General features: G+C 41.4%; 1 protein-coding gene across 4 annotated transcripts in view; it reads right to left on the reverse strand.

Annotated features, from left to right (window-relative positions):
- Positions 1-20917, reverse strand: part of AP1S3 (adaptor related protein complex 1 subunit sigma 3) — a 167942-nt gene that overhangs the window by 70672 nt on the left and 76353 nt on the right. For 2 of the 4 annotated variants that reach the window (XR_001716071.4, XR_010149902.1), the window contains exons 5-6: positions 2573-2663; positions 2218-2349 (exon numbers count right to left, since the gene is read on the reverse strand). Coding sequence is in view for 2 of the 4 variants with exons in the window: in XM_516121.8 (XP_516121.2) it covers positions 19422-19457 (36 nt within the window). In the remaining 2 variants the exon portion in view is untranslated. Of the gene's footprint in view, positions 1-2217; positions 2350-2572; positions 2664-16247; positions 19458-20917 lie in introns of those variants that run through there. The other 2 variants (XM_516121.8, XM_063790804.1) reach the window with 2 other exon arrangements.

The raw sequence follows: 20917 nt of genomic DNA on the forward strand, positions 1-20917 counted from the left end.
AGCAAGAGAAAAATGAGGAAGAAGCAAAAGCAGAAACCTCTGATAAACCCATCAGATCTCATGAGACTTATTCACTATCATGAGAACAGCACAGGAAAGACCAGTCCCATGATTCAATTACCTCCCCCTGGACCCTCCCACAACATGTGGGAATTCTAGGAGAAACAATTCAAGTTGAGATTTGGGTGGGGACACAGCAAACCATATCAGGACCTTTTGGGACCCTACTGCATGCCAGGCTCTTTACTAAGCAGGGTTCTAGCTACTGCAGATATGGAGTTTCTGCCCTCAAAAAGTACACATTATAGAGAGGGAGAAGACAAATGCAATAAATGCATGAATACATGAACAAATAGGTAAGCAACAAAACAAACCAATGGAATAATTTCAAATAAAGTAAGTGTTATAAAGAAAATAAAACAGGGTTATGGGCAAGACAGTGACAGTGGGGAGACAGATTGCTACTGAACTGGGGTGATCAAGGAACAGCTCTCTGAGGAGGTGATGTACAAGCTCAAACATACAAAAATGCAGAAAGAAGAAAACACATCCTATGTTAGGGACACAGCTGGATGTGGGGTACTGGGATCAGAAAGGAAGGAGAAAGCATGAAAAGACCTAGTTCTTAATGAGAACACATGGACACAGGGAGGAGAACAACACCCACTGGGGCCGCTGAGTGGGGGTGGGGAGGGAGAGCATCAGGATAAATAGCTAATGCATGTGGGGCTTAATACCTAGGTGATGGGTTGACAGGTGCAGCAAACCACCATGGCACACGTTTACCTATGTAACCAACTTGCATGTCTTGCACATGTATCCTGGAACTTTAAATTAAGTTAAAATATATATTTTTTTTAATTTAATTTAATTTAATTTATACCATATATGTGTGTGTGTGTATATATCTGGTTTCATTTATACCAGATATATATATATATCTGGTTTTATTTATACCAGATATATATATATATATCTGGTTCCACAACAAGAAGCGTGGACATTATCCCATGGGCAACAGAGACCACTGTGGGGTTTACAGCAACAGAGGGGATAGATCTGATTTTTATCTTAGCTGTACTGTGCTTCATCCCAAAGAAATCGCTAGGCATTGGGCCTGGGTTTGGAAATTCCTCTCAAGTTCTTCTACATTGGAAACACTAAAACAACAAGCAGTGGGGCAAACAATGAAAGCTATGTCTGATGTTTTTCAACGCAACATAATATATCCCTGATTATATTCCTGCCCAAGACTCTGAAGCCAGACTTATACAGAAATAACCACAAAAGTCACATGCAATGAGATCTATGGAAGATGCTGAAATGGGAGAGTTCCCTTACCACCCTCAGAGGACGTTTGACAGGGGTGTGGCTCACTCCTTCAACCACCCTGCTGCTCAAACCCTTAGAGGGAGCGTGCAGACGGGCAGGTACAGAGCCCATGGGGAGCACTTTCGGGCTCCAGCCCCACAGCAGCGTCTAGGAGTGGGTGTCTGCAACTTCCAAAGCCCAAGTGGGTGTGTGTTACAGTGTGCTCTTTCAGCTTTGCTGTCTGCAGACAGCCTGTGTTAATCAGCTCAATTAGACACTCTGCCTTATCAAGAGGGCAGACGGCCAGTGTGACAGCTTTCTGTATCCCAAGTTCTTGCCCAGTATACTGGAAAAATTGGATCACACATGGGCTTGAAGGATGAGTGCTAGGTTTTATTCAGTGGTGGATGTGGCTGTCAGTGAGATGGGTGGGGAGTGGGAAGTGGGGATGGAGTGGGAAGGTGGTCTTCCCCTGGAGTCAGGCCACCCAGCAGCTGGACTTTCCTCTGACTGCCCCTGGCCAACTCCCCTTCTCTGTTTCTCTGCCACGGTTCCAACATTGCTGGTCTGCTGGTGTCTGCTGGTGTGTTCCTCTGCTTCTCTGGACGTTCAACCACTTGTATGTGTGCCCACTAAGGTTGCAGGTTTATATGGGCACAGGAATGGGGTGTGGCAGGCCAGAGTGGTCTTGGAAAATGAAACATTTGGGCACAAAAAAACAGGAGTGCCTGTTCTCACTTAGGTCCATGGGCACAGGCCTGAGGGTGGAGCCCTCGCCAGTAACCCTGCCCTTTTCTACCCAGCACTTCCCTGACCCCCCTCCCACCGTATCAATACCTTATAGTACTTGATTTCAGAAAGACATATAAATCAATTAAAGAGCATAAGAATGCCTCGTATCCATACCACGCTCTGCAGAATGTGGAAGAAGGGGTGCTGCAGGCTTCCAGGAAATGGAGAAGCTTCCTCAAGAGGGGAGAAAATAGTATCCTGGGCTAGACGGTATGACCCTGGTGTCACCTCCCTGCTATAAGTGTCCTAAAAGCAAGAGCACAGGTATCAGGAGCTATAAGGGCCTCTTCCTTTAAGCGAAGTTCTTTCCATTTAAGGCAGAATATCAACAAGTTTCAAATGTGCAGTTTATTCAACATCTGCATTGAACACACAGGAGTTTCTCTTACCCCTCTCCCTCCCTCCTCCCCTTCCTCCTCCTCTCTTTCCTCTTTCAATAACCTTTTGAAAATGTAAAGACCATTCTTACCTTGCTGACTGGCCACGCAAAAATAGTCCACAGGTTGGATTTGGTCCAAGGACCATAATTTGCAGATCCCTGAGTTAGAGTCTCATAATTCCTGGGGAAACAGGCATGATCATTATGTTTTTTACACACAAATTCTTCTTCCGCAATGTATGCTGTTTACCTGTGTCATCCAATATTGGATATTATGTTTACTTTTCATTTTTTCTGAATACGATTTGAATTTTTGTTAAAGACAAAGAAATTTTGCTAGGGATTTTTATTCATTTCTTTAAACATTCCAATATTGCTCAATCTTTTAAGAGTTTGAAAATGGAGTCCATGGCCCCAGAGAAATAAAATACCATATTATGCCTTGTTTGCTGTCTTGTGGAGGGACAGGCTAGCTATATCTTATAAGGTAGCCAGGTCACATCAGACTCTCAGCACACTCGGACTACTGTGTTCCAGGGATCACAGTTGGTCTGTGGCCTTCTGAACCTGGGCAAAAATGAGCCTTATTTTGGGGTTATTCTGAATACGTCAAAAGAAGAGATTATCTTAAACCTAAGAATTTGTCTATGATTTAGTTCCTATTTTGTCAGATTTGTCCATTTGGCATCAGGGATAATATTAGCCTTATACTTGCTTTGTTTGGTGAAGCAAGAATTTGTCCTTCCCAGTTGTAAGCAGCGGAAAGGAGTCAAGATAGAGCCTACGGGGAAATGGGGGAGGAAGACCACCAGGGGAACACACCTCAAATTATTTACAGAAAGAAACCCTCTCCTTTGAATATACTATGTAATAAATGGTATTGAAGTGCAATGTCTTTTTTTATTATTATTATTTTTTGTGAGACAGTCTCGCTCTGTCTCCCAGGCTGGAGTGCAGTGGTGAGATCTCAGCTCACTGCAACTTCTGCCTCCTGGTTTCAAGCGATTCTCATGCCTCAGCCTCCTGAGCAACTGGGATTACAGACATGCACCAACCCCCCTATACCCCCCATCCTCCCCATGCTCTCCATTCCCCTCTATCCCCCACCCCAGCTAAATTTGTATTTTTAGTAGAGCCACGTTGACCAGGCTGGTCTCAAGCTCCTGGCCTCAAGTGATCAGTCTGCCATGGCCTCTCAAAGTGCTGGGATTACAGGCATGAGCCACTGTGGCTGGCCTTGAAGTGCAATTTCTATAACCAGCTTACAAAATGGTGCCCCAGTTCTGGGCCTTTTTCTTCAATGAAGCTATTTTAGGCAACATAAAACCTCTTCCCTACAATAGGGTTAGGATAGTGCTTTTGCTGCTTATCAGAGAGATCCAGAAGAGAAACCAAGAACAGCAGCTAACATTTGTTGAGCACTTACCAGGTGCCAGACCCTGTCCTGAGCACAGATGAGGAAACCGAGGCAGGGAGAAATTACCTGCCAGAAGCCACACGGCTGGCAGGGGACAGAGTCAGGTCATGAACCCCAACACTTCAGGTCCAAAACCCACCTTATCAATTAACTAAGGGATTCTAGGTGCTAATTTTGAAATGTTGTTAAATGGCCTCTGTAAAGCAATTCCCGCGGCCTTGAAAGGCTAAGCAGCCAACAAGGCTGGGCAAGCCTGCCTGCCTCTCACCAGTCCCATGCAAGTCTATGGTCCCTGCTTCCAGCAGGGCAGTCCTAGCAAGGCTGATGGGCAAGCTGCCCTGGGCAGTTAGAACCTTCAAATCGGCAAAATTGCCAGTCATACATGCTAACCCTTTGCTTACTGTCCCCTTCCCCTGGGAATATGGAGATACGTTTTGAGTGAGAAGAAACAAAGCCTGAAGTGTACTAATTTCAAATATTGGCTAAGAGCTTTTACTCAGCCGTGTCAACTCTGGCTCTCACCACATAATCCCAGGAAATTGAGAAGGTCTGACCTTCTCACAGACCCCACTGCACTCTGCCCCCAAAACACCTTCCCAGACTTTCCCTCCAACTGTCCCCTTCCTGGTACCCAAAACTGTTTTCTTTTTTTTTTTTTTGATTGAGATGGAGTTTCACTCTTGTTGCTCAGGCTGGAGTACAATGGTGTGATCTCTGCTCACTGCAACTTCCGCCTCCCGGGTTCAACCGATTCTCCTGCCTCAGCCTCCCGAGTAGCTGGGATTACAGGTACGCACCACCATGCCTGGTTAATTTTTTGTATTTTTAGTAGAGACGGGGATTCACCATGTTGGCCAGGTGATCTCCAACTCCTGACCTCCAACTCCTGGTCTCAGGAGTTGGAGGCTGGTCTCCAACTCCTGACCTCAGGTGATCTGCCCACCTCGGCCTCCCAAAGTGCTGGGATAACAGGCGTGAGACACCGTGCCTGGCCTCCATAATTGTTTTCACATACCAAACTACTGAACAATAGCATCTGAACTGGGTTGTGTCGGGGGTCCCCAATACCACCCTCAGGCTCGATGATTCCCTAGAAGGACTTACAGGATTCTGAAGCCATTATAGTCACAGTTACAGTTTATTGCAGTGAAAGCATATAAATTAGAATGAGGAAAAGGGAAAAGGCACATGGGGGGAAGTCCAGGAGAAGCCAGGCATAAGCTTCTAGCTTCCCTTCAGTGGTGTCACAGGAGGATGCATTTAATTCTCCCAGCAACAACATGTGGCAACATATGCAAAGTTTTGCCAACCAGGGAAGCTCACCAAACATCGGTGTCTTTTGGTTTTACCTAGACACCAGTTACCTAGGCATGCAGCACCCATGTGACTGACCTCAGCTACCCAGACTCCAGCCCCCTCACCCAGAGCAAAGACAGTGTTTGGCATAAATCACAAAGCTAGGATCAACCTATCTGGTCACACTGACACAGCATGGCCCAAGGCTGGGGTATGCAGAACACTCTTATCAGGCAAAACATTCCAGGGGCTCAGACGTTATGTCTCAAGAGCCAGCCAGTTCTGGAGGCAAGTTTTTAAATGTGCAGAGCTTGAGCAACCTAGACACGCAGAGTTAACCGTTTCCAGTACAGGTTGTCAGCAAAGAAAAACAAATCTCCTCAAATGACTCTATCAACAATATCAAGGAAGGCTGGGCATGGTTGCTCACATCTGTAATCCCTGCACTTTGGGAGGCCAAGGCGGGCAAATCACTTGAGGTCAGGAGTTCAAGACCAGCCTGGTCAACATGGTGAAACCCTGTCTCTACCAAAAATATAAAAAATTAGCTGAGTGTGGTGGTGCATGCCTGTAATCCCAGCTACTTGGGAAGCTAAGGCAGGAGAATTGCTTGAACCCAGGCGGCGGAGGTTGCAGTGAGCCAAGATGGCACCACTGCACTCCAGCCTGGGCTACAGAGCAAGACTCCATATCAAAAAAAAAAAAAATCAAGGACCAAAAGAAACAGCAGGACCCTGACTCTACAGTTAAATATATCCAGGGGGATGTGGGGATGTGGTGGGTAGGAAACCCATGGCTATGGTTTGAATGCACTTCCTTCCTTGTGAATTTGAAAGTGTGACAAAAGCATTGATGTAATAAACATTAAGTAATCCATCTGAATAGCAACATAAGCTCACAGCCTCTGCCTTGCAGAAGCTCACTTTTGAGGGAGAAATGGACTGTTGTCCATGTAGGTTCACGTATATAGGAGCCACGGTGTTCTCTGCTCCTGTGGTACCCAGTAAAATTCATTAATGCTGGGGAAGGGAGTCATGGGGATAGTTTCACAGGAGCTGGCACTGAGCTGAGCCCTGGATGGTGACCAAAAGTTACCAGGTCAGCAGTGAGTGGGGCATTCCCAAGGCAGGAGACAAAAAGGTAGGATATTCCAGGTGGAGGGCTCAGCACATGCATGACAGCTCAGTGCATTTGGACTGTCATATTAATCCGATTACTTTTCTAAATCTTCTGCATAGGGTCAAGTTTGTAAGGCTAGTTGTTAGAAAGTAGTTTATGGCACAGCATCCCAACCTTTTTATGTCATGGTACTCATAGAAAATAATCCTATTTTTGGTACATTTCCTTTGGAAAAGAAAAAAGGCTCCTCTGGGGACAAAGGATCAATACCTTCAGGTCACCTGCACTGCATTCATGTCACACCACATAGCATAGCAAATGGATTGGGAAGCCCTGGTATAGGGCAGACTGCCCACAGGCAGCAGTCCTGATTTGAATATTCTGCTTTCTCTAAGGACAAGGAGGAGAGAGAAAGAAAGAGTAAGAGAGAGAGAGAGAGAGAGATGCCAGTATGATTTCCCAATCAATTTTCTGTTCAGTTTTATTTTTCTAAATATTAATATTTGCAATTTTTACTAAATATACAATCAATTTTCTGTTTAGTGTGATTTCCCAAGCAATTTTCTGTTGAGTTTTATTTTTCTAAGTGTTAGTTTTTGCAGTGTGATTTTTATTGGGAGCAAGTGAAGGAGCCACTCCCATAGTATACACTTCCAAAGGAAACACTTGGTTATAACATGGACCCTTTATCACTAAGCCTAATTTTCTACAGCCTATAATTTGCCTTTGTCACTAAAAGGCAATTATTAAGAACAATTGATGGCTGAGTGCAGTGGCTCATGCCTGTAATCCTAGCACTTTGAGAGGCCGAGGCAGGCAGATCACTTGAGGTCAGGAGTTCAAAACCAGCCTGGCCCACAGGGTGAAACCTCATCTCTACTAAAAATACAAAAATTAGCCGGGTGTCATTGTGCATGCCTATAGTCTCAGCTACTCAGGAGGCTGAGGCAGGAGAATCACTTGAACCCGGGAGGCAGAGGGTGCAGTGAGCCGAGATCACGCCACTGTACTCCACACTCCAGTCTGAGCAACAAAGCAAGACTCCATCTCAAAAGGAAAAAAAAAAAAAAGAACAATTGAGAGAAGTCAATACTGTATAAAGGGCCTTAACTTGGCTCTCAGCCCTTTTTTGCATTGTTCACTCTAAATTCTTGTTTCACTACATTTCCATATATAAACAAGAGCACAAAGTGTGTGAATCAAACATATAGGGAATCTTTACATTTATCAACATGAAATATAATTCTTTTACTATTATCTGTTCTTCCTCACTTGCTCATCTGTTCTAAATGAGGAAGGAAGGAAGGAAGGAAGGAAGGAAGGGAGGGAGGGAGGGAGGGAGGGAGGCAAGGGAAGGAGGGAAGAAGGAAGGGAGGGACGGAGGGAGGAAGGAAGGAAGGAAGGAAGAGAAGGGAAGAGAAGGGAAGGGAAGGAAGGAAGGAAGGAAGGAAGGAAGGAAGGAAGGAAGGAAGGAAGGAAAAGGAAAAGGAAGGGAGGGAGGAAAGGAGGGAAGCTACTTTTCCTGTCCCTTATGAATAATGTATTACCTAGGTCTAGTATACAATGTACTTGGTAGTCAATCATTCTCCTGGTAACTATCACTTTCAGCTACAGTTAAGCTTCTTTAAAGGTATTTTTCCATTTTTGTTTACAGATACACCTTCCTAGGCTTTATCTTCACATCACTTGCATTTACACAGATCTCACACGGTATCTAAAGAGAAAGTCAACACATTTTTGTAGCAAAGGGCAAAAGGAAGACTGAAGAGACAGAGCGAAATCAGCATGCCACTGCTTTCTACTTCATGACTTGGAAATAATAATAATCAAAAAGTTTTCTAATCTTAATAAGTGATCCCCTATCATAATCTTGCACTAAAATCATAATCCACATGACACATTTAAAAATACAAAAAGTGCACATATTTGGGTAGACTTGAATCATATTTTTGAAAAGCCTGTTCCTCCTTGTACAATCACATCAACAAGCCATCAGGTTCTTTTTCATTATGCCGGCAAGGCTTGGCAATGGGCTCCCCACCCAGATGAATAGCTTCAACATAAAAGCTTGGTGTGTCATGCACGTGAATGGTATTGAATGAAGGCTGGCTTGGAAATGTGGCAGTTTAACTTCTGCTTCCAAACTTCTTATTTTTATTTCCCAAGAAAGAAAACACATCCTCATGGTGCCACTGCTAAGTGCTCAGTTTTAATTTTGATCATTCTATCACAAGAACAGCAGCAACCAAGTAATCACCATGTTCCTCAACTTTCAGCAGTTACTGATATCTTACTGTGTGCCAGGCACTGGTATGGGTGGTAGGGACCCAGTAGTAGACAGAACAGAAAAGGTCCTGGACAGTAGAGTGTCACCTGTCACCTGAAATTTTGGAATCCTATCATGCTTCAGAAGTACAATATTTTAATGTTACTTCTGGATTCAAGACAACATAAGAGACAGTAAAAACTCTCTTGATTAAAAATAAACTATTTGATGATATACTCTAGAAATGATCATACAACTTACTAGATTCAAGAACTTCTTGTGAGTCTTCAAAAATCTTCTAGTTTGGCAGTATTAAAAGAAATATACCTTTCGGCCGGGCACGGTGGCTCATGCCTGTAATCCCAGCACTTTGGGAGGCTGAGGTGGAAGGATCGCTTGAGTTCAGGAGTTCGAGACCAGTCTTGGCAACATGGAAAAAAAACTTCCTTTTTTTTTGAGATGGAGTTTCGCTCTTGTTGCCCAGGCTGGAGTGCAATGGTGCGATCTCTGCTCACTCCAACCTCCATCTCCTGGGTTCAAGCGATTCTCCTGCCTCAGCCTCCCAAGTAGCTAGGATTACAGGTACCTGCCACCATGCCTGGCTAATTTTTTGTATTTTTAGTAAAGACCATGCACCATATTGGCCAGGCTGCTCTCGAACTCCTGACTTCAGGTGATCCACCCACCTCGGCCCCCCAAAGTGCTGGGATTACAGGTGTGAACCACTGCGCCCAGCCAGAAAAAAACAAACAAACCCCTCTTTACAAAAAATACAAAAATTAGCTGGGCATGGTGGCATGTGCTTGTAGTCCCAGCTCCAGAGGCAAAGGTGGGAGAATCACTTGAGCCTGGGAGGCAGAGGTTGCAGTGAGCCAAGATCACACCACCGCACCCCTGCCTTGATGACAGAGTGAGATCCTGTCTCAAAAAAAATAAAAAAGAAAAATACATCTTTTTAAAGGAGAGGTTTTAGACTTTAATCTAGTAGCTATGAGAAATTGTGTCAATGTATATAAGATATCAATAGACCATTAGGAGACTCAGAAAAGTTATTTCTTTCTCTCTAACACACACATACACACACACACACAGCCCTCCCACTCATCCTGGACTTTTTATGTCCAGGTAATTTATATTTAAATATCTGCAATATAACATTAAAAGTGATAAATTAAGTACCTTGTGAGGCATAGATTTAATGCAAAGGGATTTAAGAGAAGGGAGAAAGAATGGAATGAGAGAGGATTCAGGAAGACAGTAGTACGTGAGTTGGGTGTTAAAGAATCTGGATATAGGGAAATGGAGCAAACAACATTTAGGTAAAAGGAATGAACAGAACAAGCAACAGCCAACAAGAAGAGAATAATACATCAACCTGAAGGAACTGTGAAGGAGGGTGGGTATGTGATTTAAAAGTACAGAAGCACTCAGATCATGGAGGGTCTCAAAAGGCAAACTAAGGGGCTGCACCTGCAACCACAGAAGCAGGGTAAAAATCTAGCATAGGGGTCAAATGAAAATGCCCAGGGGGCCAGGCATGGTGGCTCATGCCTGTAATCCCAGCACTTTGTGAGGCTGAGAAAGACTGATCACCTGAGGTCAGGAGTTCAAGACCAGCCTGGCCAACATGGTGAAACCCCATCTCTACTAAAAATACAAAAATTAGCCAGGAGTGGTGACACGTACCTGTAATCCCAGCTACTTGGGAGGCTGAGGCACAAGAAACATTTGAACCCGGGAGGCAGAGGTTGCAGTGAGCCAAGATGACACCACTGCACTCCAGCCTGGGTAACAGAGTGAGACTCCTGTCTCAAAAAAAAAAGAAAGAAAAGAAAATGCCCAGAGAAGTGGGCAGGTGCAGAGGTGGGGGCTGTGGGAAACAGCAGTGCAACCCTCCAGCTCCAGCTGATTCTTGCCATACAGAAGTGCAGGCTCAATATTGCCAGCTCTTACAATTTTCCAAGAAAAACAAAAGACTGTTTGTATGTGAAATAACATGATTGATTCAATTTTTTTATACAGTGACAGTCAAACAAAATTTGTACACAGGTGCAGGGTAACCCATGGGACCCAATTTGTGCCTCTAGAAAACTGACATGATGTGTGAATGGCAACATCACAATCTTTCTACTTCTACATTTTGGTATCTATTTCTTAGAAGCCTACTTTCCCAATCATGCTTATTATCCACCCTTTTCCAGATAGTCACTTGTGTTATCTCCAAAGGGTGCTTTATTTGTGCACTTTCTGTAAATAAACTTGATTTCATATATCCTGATCCTCCTGATGGTAGCGCACAGTTTTTTTGTGCATTGGGGCATGCTCAATGCTGTAACAACCCCAGTGCAGTGGCGTAACACAATAGAGGTTGACTTCTGTTGCATATATTAGTCCAGTTTGGCTGTCCTAGTTGGTTGGCTTTCCTGACAGCCTTTTTACAGATTCCTCCCATCTCATGGCTCTGCCTTCTCTGGGTCCTGGAGTCTTTTTGTTTAGCTGTAAACAAAGAATGGAGGTCTCATATGGGAGAGTTTTGTGAGCCAGACCTGCAGTGGGCATGGGTTACTTCAACCCACATTCCACTGGCCATAATTCCACCATGAATAAACCAACCTTCAAGAGAGGCTGCAAATGCAAGACCAGCAAAAAATGTATTCTTCCTCTGTTCTCTCCTTTCCTTCTGAAACATATGAGAAGTCCCTCCTCCAAAACTCGACAATGCAAACTCGTTTTTATTTATTTTTTTTTTATTTTATTTTTCTTTTGAGATGGAGTCTCACTCTGTCACCCAGGCTGGAGCTCACTGCAACCTCCACCTCCCCGGTTCAAGCAATTCTCCTGCCTCAGCCTCCCAAGTGGCTAGGACTACAGGTGTGAACCACCATGCTCGGCTAATTTTTGTATTGTTTAGTAGAGACGGGGTTTTGCCATGTTGGCCAGGCTGGTCTCAAACTCCTGACCTCAGGTGATTTCCACCCACCTCAGCCTCCCAAAGTGATGGGATTACAGGCATGAGCCACTGCTCCCAGCCAATACAAACTTGTAATTCCCCTTTTATTCCAGGAGTGGTTCTATCTACTCTTATAATGACATCTTTCATTTAAAGAGCACTCAATATTCTTCACTTGTATCATTTAAAAGGGTGAAAAACATGCTTGAATGTCATTAGGATTGTATTTCATACCAGACTCATCAAATATTCTCATGGGGTAACACCTTTGATCAAGACAAAGTTTAATTAAACAAATGACTACCACTGGCACTTGATCAAAACATAAATGTTACAGCAATGATTATTCTTCCCTCTTCTATATATTGAGTGAATTAGACCACTGTATGATCTCATCTGATTCTAACATTCCATCCATTCCAAAGAGCAAGTCCAAGAGCCTTGTCAGTGGCACAGCCAGGACCAGCACGAAGGTCCTCAATTCCTACTCCACTTTGACTCTCTAAACATAAATATGATACTCAGTAATATGGTTCAGAACATCACAACCAGTGTACTATGGACCACTTGTTTACTCTGAGAGACTGATAGTTGAAAATCATGTATAGAGATAAAAAAACCAATCATTATTTTTATTGATCCAAAAGTTCACAAGAGTTGAAATAATATTTAAATAGTATTTGGATGGCTGTCTCAGAAAAATTCCTAAATTCAGTAATTATGTATTTTGGCTCAAAATATTTTGAATATAAAAGGCACTGATAGCCAGGCAAGATGGCTCACACCTGTAATCCCAGAACTTTTTGGGAGGCTGAGGCAGGAGGATCAGTTAAGCCCAGAAGTTTGAGACCAGCCTGGGCAACATAGTGAGACACTTTGTCTACAATAGTTTTTTTTTTTTAATTAGCCAAGTATGGTGGCACACACCTGTAGCCCCAGCTACTCAGGAGGCTGCGGTGAGAGGATTGCTTGAGCCCAGGAGGTCCAGGTTGCAGTGCGCTGCTATCGTGCTACTGCACTCCAGCCTGGGTGACAGAGTGAAATCCCATCCCATTTCAAGAAAAAAAAAAAAAGCACTAGCAGAAAGCAGAGAGGACTTGAATAAAAGTCTCTGCACATGAAGCACTTTCTAAAATTATCAGCTGGTTTAATTTTATTAATACTCCATGATTTATTATTCTTGAGGGTATTTGTATGTAAAAGATTTAAATTTTCTTCCAAATTAATTTGCTCTATGCTCTTATATTTTTAATAAATGTTCGACTAATAAAGTATGTACAAATTGTTTTATTATTGCTATTATCATGAGATTAGGTGTTTCAAGTAGAACCCGTAATTGATTTCATTCATTTTTTTCTATTAATGTGCCTTGTTTTATTCATTTATTTATCCATCGTTTTGGTATTGGCTTTGTATATTATAATTAGTCATAGTCTAATGCTTGATAAAATCTCATTAAAAAGTTGTTTCCAGAAATAAAAAGATGCTCATTTCTAAAAACAGAAAAACATAATTAAACCAATTCATTATAGAGGACAGATTATCAGAAATATATTTAATCCTACATAAGTAAAGATACTTATATTTTCATACATTTTTTGAAGTTTATTTTATTAAATGATAATTAATATTTCAATGTTTTCAATTTTACTGCATTCATTTCCCAAATTATATTTTTATTGCACTTTAATTTTTCCATTTATTTTGCATACTAAAAAATGCAAATGACCTAAATTATTTTTTGAACTTAATTTCTGACTACAAATGTGTGTAACTCCCTCAGTTCTTTATTCTTTGCATTTCTATAGTCCTAAGTTTTACAGACATGTTTCCACCATAATAAAAAAATTTTATTAAAACTGGAGGCTTCCCAAATTCAACAGATCCCCCCACAAAAAATAAAAGTTTTAAAAAAGTTTAATTCACTACTGATGCAGTATGAGGACTATCTTACTTGTGGAACCAAGTTCTTCATAATTCTCCTTTTTTGGGGGGGGGGGATGGAGTTTTGCTCTTGTTGCCTAGGCTAGAGTGCAATGGCATGATCTCGGCTCACTTCAATCTCTGCCTCTGGGGCTCAAACGATTCTCCTGCCTCAGTCTCCAGAGTAGCTGGGATTACAGGCGCCTGCCAACACATCTGGCTAATTTTTTTTTTTTTTTTTTTAGTAGAGACAGGGTTTCACCATGTTGGCCAGGCTGGTCTCGAACTCCTGACCTTGTGATCCACCCGCCTCGGCCTCCCAAAGTGCTAGGATTACAGGCGTGAGCCACTGCGCCTGGACCGTAATTCTCCCTTTTCTTCAGCCTAAATGTCTTCTTCTCTTCAAAATGTTATCAAGTAAAGCAATAGAATCAAGTAAATTATACTGGCATCTTTCTACTAAGCAAGCATTTTACACACAAGATTAAATAAAGGTTTAAATAAGGGCAAGTATAATATAAGAAACAAAGTTTCCTAGAAGTTATAGTAGACTGGGTGTGGTGGCTGACGCCTGTAATCCCAGCACTTTGGGAGGCTGAGGTAGGAGGATTACTTGAGCCCAGTTCAAGACCAGCCTGGGCAACATAGTGAGAGATCATCTCCATTTTTTAATTTTTAAAAAAATGTTATAACAATATCAAGTATACCTCATAAAGCTGGTTATGAAGTCAGCTAACAATAGCAAAACCTCATGTAACTCACACAATTGCAGAACTGCTCATTTTACCAATCTGTGTGGAAATTTTCATCATTTTCCAAAGGAAAGAGAAAAAGTGCCACTTTTGAATAATATTATCACTGGATACAGAACATGCAAAGACACGAAAATAATTCTAATCCAGAATGGTTACATTGTAAATAGATCATCTCAGGTTAATTGATACTTGTTAGTTAGTAACTGTGAAACCCTGAAGAGACATGCTTAAAACATTATTTATTCTGTAAAGCTGCAAAACAAACTAGTAAGCAAAATAGTAAATGAACACTTAAATAAGTTAAATATAATGGAAACACTGCATAAGTTATATGATAGCACAGATGCAAGGAAAAAATGCTGAGATTCAGTTAATGCATGAGCTTATTCATGAAGAACTTATCGAAAGTTCTTGTGTAGGGCTGAATTCCACATTAAATGGTTCTATCAGAAGGTGAGTCTAATAAAGCCTGAGAAGGTCAGGCATGATGGCTTATGCCTGTAGTCCCAATACTTTGGGAGGCCAAGGTGGGAGGATCGCTTGAGCCCAGGAGTTCGAGATCAGCCTGGGAACTCAGGGAGAATGCCCCTCTTCCCCCACTTCTCTAAAAAAAGTTTAAAAATTAGCCAGGCATGGCAGTGCATTCCTGTAGTCTCAGCTATTTGGGAGGCTGTGGTGAGAGGATCCCTTAAGACCAGGAGTTCAAGGTTGAAGTGAGCCATGATCATGCCAGTGCTCGCCAGCCTGGTCAACAAAGCCAGACCTTGACTCAAAAAAAAAAGGCAGCCCTAGATGTTACAGACCTTTCTGTTTTTAGCAATATGTGGCAAAATAGATGATTTCTGCTTAATACCAAAGTACATGGTCTACTGGTAAACTTGTGTCAAGAGTTAAAATAAGAATTAAAAAAAAATTAATGGTTGTCCTTTGCAAATTGTTGGAGAATATTTATTGGCTTGCTTTACTCATATTCCTCAGCATCTGAATGAACTTAATCAAAAATTTTCAGGGACCATTGTGAATAAGTACATTATCAGGTAAAATTTACCAGTAAAATGTATTGATTACAACTTAGAAAGGTGAAATTAAACACAGTTCACCAATGATGTTTCGTAGGTATTATAACATGAATTCTAAAGAAGACGCTGGCTGAGCACAGTGGCTCACGCCTGTAATCCCAGCATTTTGGGAGGTCGAGGTGGGCAGATCATTTGAGGTCAGGAGTTCAAGACCAGTCTGGCCAACATGGTGAAACCCCGTCTCTACCAAAAACACAAAAATTAGCCAGGCATGTGGCGCATACCTGTAATCCCAGCTACTCGTGAGACTGAGACACAACAATCACTTGAACCCAGAGGTGGAGGTTGCAGTGAGCTGAGATCGCACCACTGTACTCCAGCCTGGGCAACAGAGTGAGACTCTGTCTCAAAAAAGATTAGAACAATACATTTGACTAAAGCTTTATCATTATTTTAGGAGGTTTGATATGGAAAAAACAGTTTGAATCAAAAATCCATTTGCTTTATCACAAAAACTGTCAACTTTACATTTGTTAATGAAAGAAAAGGAGCTGTCACTAGATTTAAAAAATGATCACATCATTAATTACGTGTAAAGAGATCAGATTACCAAAATGTAGGTGAATGATGAGAAAAGTCAGTAGGAGCAAAAGCAATACTCTTCTCCCATTGGCTACCACTTACTTTTGAAGTTGCTTCTTGTTGGTAGGTACCAAGAAAATAAAGAGGTCATATTAAAGAGACATCACCAGGAATTACGAGTAGCAATTTCAAACATAAAATCTGACTTTAAAAAAGTGTATTCATGAAAACACACCAAGTTCCTCATTAAAACATGTTAAAACATTTTATTTTGGAAGTTTTATAGAAATTTAACATTTACTGTCTTTCCCTTGGTAGTTTTATAGTAATTATATAACATAAAGAAAACACAATGACTATTTTAGCCTAGGCCCATGTAAGATGTCCCTAAAATCCCTCAAATTTGCCCCACTGTGCCATATAGATATGTTTACTTACTTTCTTTCTTTTTTTTTTTTTTTTTGAGACAGGGTCTCACTCTGTCACCCGGGCTGGAGTACAGTGGCGTGATCTCAGCTCACTGCAACCTCTGCCTCCCGGGTTCAAGCGATTCTCCTGCCTCAGCCTCCTGAGTAGCTGGCACTACAAGCATGCGCCACCACACTTGGCTAATTTTTGAATTTTTAGTAGAGACAGGGTTTCACCATGTTGGCCAGGCTGGTCTCGAACTCCTGACCTCAGGTGATCTGCCGCCTTGACCTCCCAAAGTGCTAGGATTACAGGCGTGGGCCACCTCGCCCAGACGAGATATATTTACTTTCTATGTGTGACACTGATTGAAGTCTGAGAAGCCCTGTCCATAGCTAAAGTGTCTAATATGGAATTATCCAGAACATGTGTAGTATATTTGAATGAGGTTCAAGAGATACCTTTATCCAAATATGGTGACAAATTTCAAAAGAACCGGAAAAACTATGATGGATTTACATGAGGTCCATCTTTACAAAATTGTATTGAAAAATAAAGAATTTGGCCGGGTACAGCAGCTCACGCCTGTAATCCCAGTACTTTGGAAGGCCAAGGCGGGCAGATCACCTGAGGTCGGCGTTCAAGACCAGCCTGACCAACATGGAGAAATCCCAACTCTACCAAAAATACAAAATTAGCCAGGCGTGATGGCGCATGCCTATAATACCAGCTACTCGGGAGGCTGAGGCAGGAGAATCGTTTGAACCCAGGAGACGGAGGCTGCAGTGACCTGAGATCACACCATTGCACTCTGGCCTGGGTGACAAGAAGCGAGGAAAGAAAAGAAAGAAAAGAAAAGAAAATAGAAAAAGAAAGAAAGGAGGGAGGGAGGGAAGGAAGGAAGGGAGGGAAGGAGAGAGAGAGAGGAAGGAAGGAAGGAAAAGAAAGAAAGAAAGAAAGAAAGAAAAGAAAGAAAGAAAAAAAGAAAAAATTCTAACACATTAAAAAGTTAAACCACAAAACTGAAGGTTAGCTAAAGTAAACACAGTGATCAATCATACATGATAAACTTCAAGCTGATGCCATAATTGTAATTACATGGTAACCTGAAGAAATATTGGACAGTAAAAGCCTAATGATTATTTTATATGCTAATCTGAGTTATTTCCTTTAAACAATGGTTATATTGAGGAATTGGTGAATTTTTCCCTTTGTTCTCCTGCTTGCTTTGCTGTTTTCCCTAAATATGTCTGCTGAGATGAACTAAAGAGAACATTTTTCCATCGAGTTCTCTAAAAATCTACCAGATGGGATCTCCTAAAGAATCCAACAGGAAACACACTCTTCTAGGAAATCACTGGAGGTCCCAAACCACTGTAATATGAATGATACCAGACCTCAAAGCTAACATTGAAAATGCACAGGTAAAACATCAAATAGCAGGCAGCAAGACAGAATACTACAAGCTTTTACTTTTTCTTTTTTTTTTTTTTTTCTTGAGACGCAGTCTTGCTCTGTCACCCGCCTGGAGTGCACTGGTAGGATCTTGGCTCACTGCAACCTCTGCCTCCTGGGTTCAAGCCATTCCCCTGCCTCAGCCCCCTGAGTAGCTGGGATTACAGGCACCTGCCACCACGCCCGGCTAATTTTTTTGTTTGTTTGAAACGAAGTCTCGCTCTGTCGCCCAGGCTGGAGTGCAGTGGCACAATCTCAGCTCACTGCAACTTCTGCCTCCCAGGTTCAAGCGATTCTCCTGCCTCAGCCTCCCAAGTAGCTGGGACTGCAGGCACGCACCACCACTCCTGGCTAATTTTTGTATTTTTAATAGAGGTGGGGTTTCACCTTGTTGGCGAGGATGGTCTTGATCTCTTGACCTTGTGATCCGCCCACCTCTGCCTCCCAAAGTGCTGGGATTATAGGCATGAGCCACTGTACCCGGCCTAATTTTTGTATTTTTAGTAGAGATGGGGTTTCATCATATTGGCCAGGCTGCTCTCGAACTCCTGACCTCAAGTGATCCACCTGCCTCGGCCTCCCAAAGTGCTGGGATTACAGGTGTAAGCCACCACTCCCAGCCTACAAGCTATTTCCCTGTAATATGTCTGATCACTGTTAGGACCTGGTTATACAGAATTTTCATTCCAGGAAGCACAAATGTGATATACTTACAGTAATAATGGTCAGCAGCAAATCTTTTCTTTGGGGAGGAAAGGGTAAGAAAAGAAAAAAGGAGGAAAGGAATCTACCATATAGGCTGTGATAATCTTAAATGCTCTAAGTAAGCCATGTAATAAGTCTTCAAATGCATTAGAGATACATTAAAACATATTTGAAATGAAATTTCCAGCATCTAAGAGTGCTTGGAACGTGAATTTTAAAAAATAGTAGCAATAATTATTATTGCTATTAATTCTTATCATACTATTTTAGAATAATAAAGGAAGTCATAGATGCTGTATCTCTAGGTCTCTATAAACCTTAATAAATATATAGTTCATAGAAAACCTTATTGGAATGTCCCTTATATTCAATTAAAAGATAAATTAAAACCTCAGTCAAGATAGCAGCTTCTAAGGCATCAAAAACACTTATTAAGTTCTATACTCTTTGGTTATTTTCATAATCCCAATTCTAAAAAAAAAAATGAATTCAGCACATTAAAATCAGACATTTTGTATGTGAATTGCAGTTACAGTACGATTAAGTGTATGAAAAATGTCTAGCATTACATATAAACTCTGCACTATTAACATAATTTTGAATTATTATACAATTTAGAAAACTAAACATTTAGAAAAAGTATTAATGACATCATATATACTTTACATTCAAAATCATGGATTATTACAATATTGTGTCAAATGCAAAAAAAATTGCAGCTAATGTATCTAAACCAGCTTAAAAACATAACATGGAGTTAATACATTACAAATATTGTCTGTTGGGTTAGGTGGTAGTTACTTTAAACATTTAGAGCTACAAGTACCTATACAGTATAACACAGACACATAATTTTTTTTTAATAATACAGACACATAGTAATTATAAATATGTTAAACAACTTTAACTTTGTTAGTTAACAAAGAATCCCTTTAAATTATTTTTGGCATGGTGCCTGAGGCTCCATCAAAAAACTGGATGGGAGGCATTGCTTATTTACAGCTTCATAACATGTAGTGCTGGAGTCTTCAAGTAGATTTCCAGTTAAAATGTAGGCTTGTTCATGTATTCTTCCATTGTCTGAAAGCGAACAATAAATTAGAACAATTTTCCCTTTAAGTCACAGCCTTCCGCAGACTGTGAAATCTTCTGCATTCTTTTATTTATTTGCCATTGTTGAAAACAAGTTGTCAAAAGGATACATGGATATAAAATCTTTGCATTCTAATCAAAGTTTGAGTATAATTTGTATACACATCCATATGGGGCTGGAATTAAGTAACTTTCAACTGAGAAAAAGTTAAGCTTGATCATAAAGTGAATGTCTGATAAGAGAAATGCTTGGCCAGTGTGGTGCTCACGCCTGTAATACCAGCACTTTGGGAGGCTGAGGTGGGCAGATCACCTGAGGCCAGCCTGGCCAACATGACAAAACCCCATCTCTATGAAAAGTACAAAAATTAGCCGAGTGTGGTGGCATGCACCTGTATTCCCAGCTACTTGGGAAGCTGAGGCAGGAGAATTGCTTGAACCGGGAGGCGGAGGTTGAAGTGAGCCAAGATTGCACCACTGCACTCCAGCCTGGGTGACAGAGTGAGACTCCGTCTCAAAAACAAAAACAAAAAAAAAAGAGAGAGAGAGAAATGCTAAAGCAAAGTTGCCAAGATACCACTGTTGACTTAAGATAAACACATTTGCTAAAATGATCAGGAGGACCACATCCAGGTACGTGTATTAGAGAATTCTGAATTACGTCTGTATAACATATGTATCATTACCTATATTGTGCAGAGCATCTTTATTATACATATTGTCAAGACAAAAAAGATAAACAGACCAAAATTCTTAAGAATTTCTTTACTTCTCTACCAAGTTCACAGGAAAAAAATGTATAGTTTCTGCCATATGTTTTCAAAGGCTTCCTCCCAAAGTATACAAATTATGTTTCTTTTTAACTTTTAAGTTCAGAGATACATGTGCAGGTTTGTTATAGAGGTAAACGTGTATCATGGGGATTTGTTATACAGATGATTTCATCATCCAGGTATTAAGCCTAGGACCCATGAGTCATTTTTCCTGATCCTCTCCCTCCTCCCACCCTCCACCCTCTGAAAGGCTCCAGTGCGTGTTGTTCCCTTCTATGTGTCCATGTGTTCTCATCATTTAGCTCCCACTTTTAAGTGAGAACATGCGGCATTTGGTTTTCTGTCCCTGCACTAGTTTGCTCAGAATGATGGCCTCCAGCTCCATCCATGTCCCTGCAAAGGACATGATCTCATTCTTTTCATACTGTCCATCAGTTACTAAGTTTGCTAACATGCCCCAAAGCCATAATATTTTTTTTCAGCATTTAAAAAAAAATGTTTGAACAGACTCACAATTACAGGTAGAGTTCAAAGTTAACAGTGATGTTGTAGGTTCTATACCATGCAAGACAGACGGGCTTTCTCTTGCACACTCTCCTACTTTAAACATATATATTTTGTCACACCAGGGCCCCAAGTTGAATCAATAAGAAAGCTCGAGAGGACAAAAAGTCA

Source organism: Pan troglodytes, chromosome 13 (assembly GCF_028858775.2).
Source record: "Pan troglodytes isolate AG18354 chromosome 13, NHGRI_mPanTro3-v2.0_pri, whole genome shotgun sequence".
In the NCBI taxonomy this organism is placed as follows: Eukaryota; Metazoa; Chordata; class Mammalia; order Primates; family Hominidae; genus Pan; species Pan troglodytes.